Source organism: Halyomorpha halys, unplaced genomic scaffold, assembly GCF_000696795.3.
Source record: "Halyomorpha halys isolate HHAL.00 unplaced genomic scaffold, Hhal_1.1 Scaffold214.1, whole genome shotgun sequence".
In the NCBI taxonomy this organism is placed as follows: domain Eukaryota; kingdom Metazoa; phylum Arthropoda; class Insecta; order Hemiptera; family Pentatomidae; genus Halyomorpha; species Halyomorpha halys.
In genome coordinates, this window is record NW_027110944.1 from 615,988 (window position 1) to 621,987 (window position 6,000).

Genomic DNA, 6,000 nt, shown 5'->3' on the forward strand with positions numbered 1-6,000 from the left:
ATCAGTGTTTAAAATTGATTGCAAGTATCTTATAATAGAATAAAAAAAATTAAGCTTGGGGAACGCACTAGAGCACGTAGCTCGTTATATTTCTACTAATTAGACACCTTCAGTGCGTCACTGGCTTCTAGTTCCTCAACACCGGGGGCATTGTTGGCTATCAAAGCTTCATTCTCCCTCTTTCATCTGTATATATTTTTTATACAGTTTACTATACAAAATTTTTCAGAAATTATGTTCGAAATTCTAGAAATTCCACGCCTTACAATCCCAATTTTAGCACCTCCTAAACAAAAACTTTCAATTCTATGGACGAGGTTTGCAGAATTCTATTCAAAGCCCGAAGTGTTGTATTGAGAAGAAATCCGACAGATAGCCTTGATATGAAAAAAAAACACAAAAAAAATATATGTCATAAGAATAATACTTTTAGTATTTAAAACAAATCGTGTTAACATAAAATTGTTTTTGAATTATGTAGAAAAAATATAATTTTTTATGACTCGTCCCATTAAATACTCAAGGCTACTATCGCATGTTCTTGTTTGCACGATTGTTTTATTTATTATACTTATTTTCCTATTTAAAAAAAAAAAAAAAAAAAAAGAAGAAGCTTAGTTAATTAAAAATGGAAAATAAAAGGTTTGTAAGATAGCGGAAATATTTACTTCAAATCTCTACTAAATAAAATACATTATTTTTTAAATCGTTGATATTAAACCTTGCAATAACTTCTCAGAGGATTTAGCGAAATCTGGGTAATACGTGATTATTATTGCTTGAACTTTAATGTTCTTGGGCCGTCTGTAGCTCAGTGGTTAAGACACAGCCTTTCTAATTTTATGTCAATTAGCAGTGCTGGTTCGAATCCGGCCTGGGGCGTTGACTATTTTCAATGAGTGGTGGTCCCACAAAATGAAAAACTTTGACCCCTAATCATGGCTAGGCAGTAGGGAGTCTTGGACGAAAAAAAAATGTTCTTGTTTTTTTTCTTCTATAATTGGACACATTTTTTCTGCTTTTTGTCCTTTTTGTTTTCTCTTAGTTATTAAGTTAACAAAAAATATATGCTGGTTCAGAAGAATTGTTTTACTTGCTATGTTTTTTTTTTTTATTTAGATTTATTTGTTATGTATTTACTAACTTTAAATTAGCTATACACATTATAACAGCCTTCCTAATTATCTAAATGATGTAGGTGGAGGTTGGCGAGGTGGTCCAAGGCCTGGTGGATTTAATTCAGGTGGAACAAGACCTTTTAACAAAAATTACCCTCCAAGAGGAGGTAACAGTGACAATCAATTCCGCCCCTTCAGGTCGAGACCTGGTGGTAGTGGTGGTGATCAAGGAAATAGGTAAATTTTGAAGCGTTAATTTGCATGTATATCAAAGCATGTTAAATTAAATTAAGTAATCATATGTTTACTAATTCCTATATGTATGAAGAGTTTATGTATTTTTATATGTATTCAATTTTTTAAAAAAAGTTTAATTAATAGAAAAAATAAAATTCAAAAAGGAAAATCATGTAGTATTTTTTTAGTTTGCTGTTACTAAATTACTTTTTTTCAGGAAGCATTTTAAAAATTACTTTTTTAAATTCTCCTTACGGTCGCAAAGCGTGGCCGCTAAAGGGGGGAACAGTTCCTTAAAGTATTAAAAAAATCGTTTAGGATTTTTGGACCGAAAGGGGGTTAATCAAGGTCATACTATACGTCCGGTTTCCTATAGTATTATAAAGTAGGAATTAATATAAAGAAATGGTACGAATAGTGAATGTACCTACAGCTATAAATTTACACTTTATAATATGGTATCGAAATGGAAGGCATAGTTTGACTCGACCTTTGATAGGAGAATTGAGATGGCAACTGAGTGTTCAATTGCGTAAACTGCGCTCGGTAATACGTATCATTGAGGTAGTGTGTCGCGATTGTTAAAATGTTTATGTAAAATTTTAGGTTAGGTACGAACGCTTAGGTAGTATTGATTGTATTGAAAGCTTGTGGAGGAGGATATGTAGGAGAGATGGTATTGGTATCGAATTCTTTGTGTTGTTTTCAAGATTATTATTGTTAATTGATTTTATATTTTTCACTTTCCACGGATGCCAACGCGACCACAGCTTTTCACAACGTACAGACTCATTTAAGTTCATTACAAAGTTGCTTTAATAAATATCGAACAAAAATTAAAATACTAAAATCGAGCCAGGTTACATTTACTCTTTGACTGCCCTCAATAACACTTTGCAATATCCCATTACCTAAGTAAACAGACAAAATACTTGAAACTTGCAATAGATAGACGACTGACCTGGAAATAACTTGTGACAACTTTGAAAAAAAAAAACTGAAACACCAGCTTCCATTACTTGGACGACTACTATATCATAAAAATTAATTAAACTTACAAACAAACTAAAAATATACTGCATGCTGTTTGGACCAATATGGACTTATGCCACCCAGGTATGGGGGTTCTGCAAAAAATCCCACCCTCAGACCATTCAGATCTTTCAATCCAAATTCCTCCCACATATCACTCACAGTCTCTTTTTCATTACAAACAAATCATTACTCAAGGACCTGGACATACCATTTGTGATTGACATAATAAAGAAACAGTACAGTAAAAACTTTTCATATCTCACTCGCTGGACACCCCAACCTAATGGTACAAATATTACTGACTGACACACACACTGAATCTTACAAGAAGACTTAAACGTATCTGAAGCAGAGATCTACTACACTAAGTAGATGTGCAGTGTCAGGAGTGTCTTTATTAAAAGGTTTTTCCACTCATGAATTCCTACTAATCCTATGCAGAGGTTTTCAAATGAATCACAAATTTGCACACAAAGTGCCAAAAGGCATATGTAAAATTGCAAAATCAAGAATAATAATAATATTTTTCATTTTTAACTTTAGTCGAGAAAATAATAAGTTCTGCCACACTCAAGGACGATGGGTATTAGTAATCTAAGATCCATTTTTACAATATATGTACTGTAAGTAGAAATAATAACAAATGTATATGTTTAGAAAGTAAATTAAAAAAATAATAGTAATAAATTTGTGTCATCGTATAACATAAACTTTTTATTATTTAAAAAAAAAATCACAATGGTCTCAAGGTCAAAAAAGTTTTGGATATATACAATATTCTTAACATTCTCCTCCACAACATATTATAATTCACTGGTTTTTATTTTTTTATTTATAACTGTACATCTACTATTTTATACAATTTATTAGTTTAATTCTCAATTATGAATTCAAAAAACAATACATTAATGAGCATTTTAAAATTATATTATACTTACTTATTATGTCAACATTATTTCCATTAGTAATAAAATGTAATTTTTTTTTTATGAATTTAAATTTTATTAGTTATGCAAATAATTTTGATATATCAAGTAAATAAAATATAATTTCTCATTTATTTATTGATCGTTTTGTGAATGTACTGTTTAAAAAAAAAAAAAAAAAAAACAGTGAATTATGTAATGCTGAAGAGGGGGCCATAATATCTCCAGAACATCCAAGAAGATAATTAATATATGGATTAAGAACATTTTATATTTATTTCTATACATTTTTGACATTAAATCAATTGTAATTTTTAAAATAATAATAAAGAGTAATACATGTTTATGTGCACATCATCTGTAAAAAATAAATAAATAGCTAAACTAAGTAATATTCAAATATGTTGACAGTTGTGATAAAAAATAACAGTTTATTAAAAGTAAAAAGTCATTTGAATTCTTTTATAGTAACAAAATTATTATTTAATAAAAATAAAATAAAATAAACTAATAGCTAAAAAAAAAATGATTTGCTGATAAAGTTTAAATTTTTGGTTACGTAGTAAGTGAAGGAATGGGCGTTGTTTAAAGGAGAGAATGGATGAGGTTTGGCGAATGGAGATATGAAGAGGAAGTAGCATGTATGATGAACGATTTGCTGAAGGAGGTGGTTCTATGGAAGGGTATATACAAATCAATCGGTTAGGATCTGGTGTTTAATTAATGGACGGATGAACTAAGAGTGAAAAGATCAAGGATATAGGTAGGTTTTTTATATTAAAAACTTGGAATAGGAAAACGCCAAGGAGGTATTGCCTTTGGGAGGTTGAATAGAGCTACTTCAACTCAGTATACCAACAGGAAACATAAGAGCGCCTGGGAAACCCGAAGATAAATCTTACAAAGCAATTCATGTGTCTCTTCAGTCTCAACCAGCAGATATTCCTCCATATACTAAGAAACCGTAGTGAAGTGGGGGAAAATGAGAGAGGATACTAGGAGCTGATGGGAATTCGGAGGAATGGAATCACGGAATCTTAGGAAATGTTTAAGTACAGTTATGAATTTTCGTGTAATCTGGGAAATATGATTATGCCAGGAGGGTATTGGTCAAAGGTGACTCCAAGATTTTTTATTGTGGAGTAGAAGTGAATCGGTCGGTTGTTGAGGAAAAGTTGTGTTTACTGAATGGTATTTGGTGAAAATAAAATAAAAACAGACTTTATAAAAAACATTTCAAGTTTAATAACTTCTAACTAATATTAAATATATTAGTCATATTTAATATTTATCAATTTAGTGAACTGCATTAACCTTGTGGAATTTCAGTGTTCGGTTGATTGACTTATTCTTAATGCATGTGCATGTGCAGATGGAATATGGATCATTAAACCAGTAATATTCATCCAGAATATAAATCTCATAATGGTTGTGGTTGTAATTTTGTATTAACACATTTTAAAATAACTTTATCCTTTTATTTTATAGCAGGTTCCCAAATAATGGTAATTTTCAACGTACCCATGTACCACGAGGAAGAAGTAATGGAGCGTCTAGGCCTCAGAGGTATCCTTACTCTAGGAATTAAACCCTGCGAGACCACTAAAATCAAATTGTATTTCTACATTTTATATAATAACGTGAATTTTTTGTTTTAATTTATTGTCTATAGTTACAAGTACAAAATGGATATGTTTTTATCCTTCAAGTTTTTATAATACTGCATTTTTGAGGTAAATTGTTTGTACGTATGTATATTACATACATATTCTTATATTTCCTATAAATATGGTCTTATTACTTCATATAAGTATATATGAAAATATATAATAGGACTCATAAAATCCCTCATATTTAATCTTTAAGTGGACCTAAGAATTTATTTCGTTTTATATAATATTCTTTGTATGTATTTTACCTAATAAATTTTTATTTTATTTTTGTGTGATTCATTTATATCTTAAAGAAATCACCTCAGAGCCTGTATAACCGTCATTATTTTTTCATTTGCTTATGGTTAGTTTCCAGTTGTATCAGAATAAATAAAGCCTGCTTCCTCATAATAACTTATAAAACATCAGTAGATTGAATATAATTTGATTTGATTTTATTAGGCTATTTATATTTACTAAAATCCTTTATGTACTGTTAAAGTAGTGTTGAAATAATTCTAAATTATATTATTTCAATACCTTTTCTTGTTTTGTTGTTATTACCTTTTTATTTTATCCTTTATGTATTTTATGGATGAAAAAGAACTTTATTTTATCCTCAGTTGAATCCTTAAATATTTCTATTATGTATTTAAAATAGTGATAAAAATCAATTCATGTGCCTGTAAACCTCAATAGAATGAGCTGCAAGGGTGTCTACCTGTTATTTAATTTCAGAATATGTTAAGAATTTTTTAAGGTTTGGAATTCGCTGACAGTTTCTCAAAAGTTGGGAAAGTTGCCATTACTTCTAATATTCAATATTTTTATTCAATTTTCATATACTGTGGGATTTCTAATCTTAGCTGTTAAAAGAAAGAATGGAACTTCTTACAAGAGAGTATAGTCGAGCAGAAAAAGGTATGGTACTTTCTAAGCCCTTTTAGTTTGTCCTAATTGCCTACTCACAAAATAATGCGTGTTTATGAAAAAAATGTTAAATTTACCTAAACAAGTAATTAAACAAAATTG

The 6,000-nt window shown here is 29.6% G+C and overlaps 1 protein-coding gene across 1 annotated transcript in view; it reads left to right on the forward strand.

The window, feature by feature from the left end:
* LOC106679686 (5'-3' exoribonuclease 2 homolog) overlaps positions 1 to 5,512 on the forward strand; it is a 78,096-nt gene extending 72,584 nt beyond the window's left edge. Inside the window, exons 19-20 of the mRNA XM_014418981.3 lie at positions 1,199 to 1,355; positions 4,805 to 5,512. Of these exons, the coding sequence (XP_014274467.1) occupies positions 1,199 to 1,355; positions 4,805 to 4,904 (257 nt within the window). The 3' untranslated portion in view covers positions 4,905 to 5,512. The remainder of the gene's footprint in view (positions 1 to 1,198; positions 1,356 to 4,804) is intronic.
* The last annotated feature ends 488 nt before the right edge of the window (positions 5,513 to 6,000 follow it).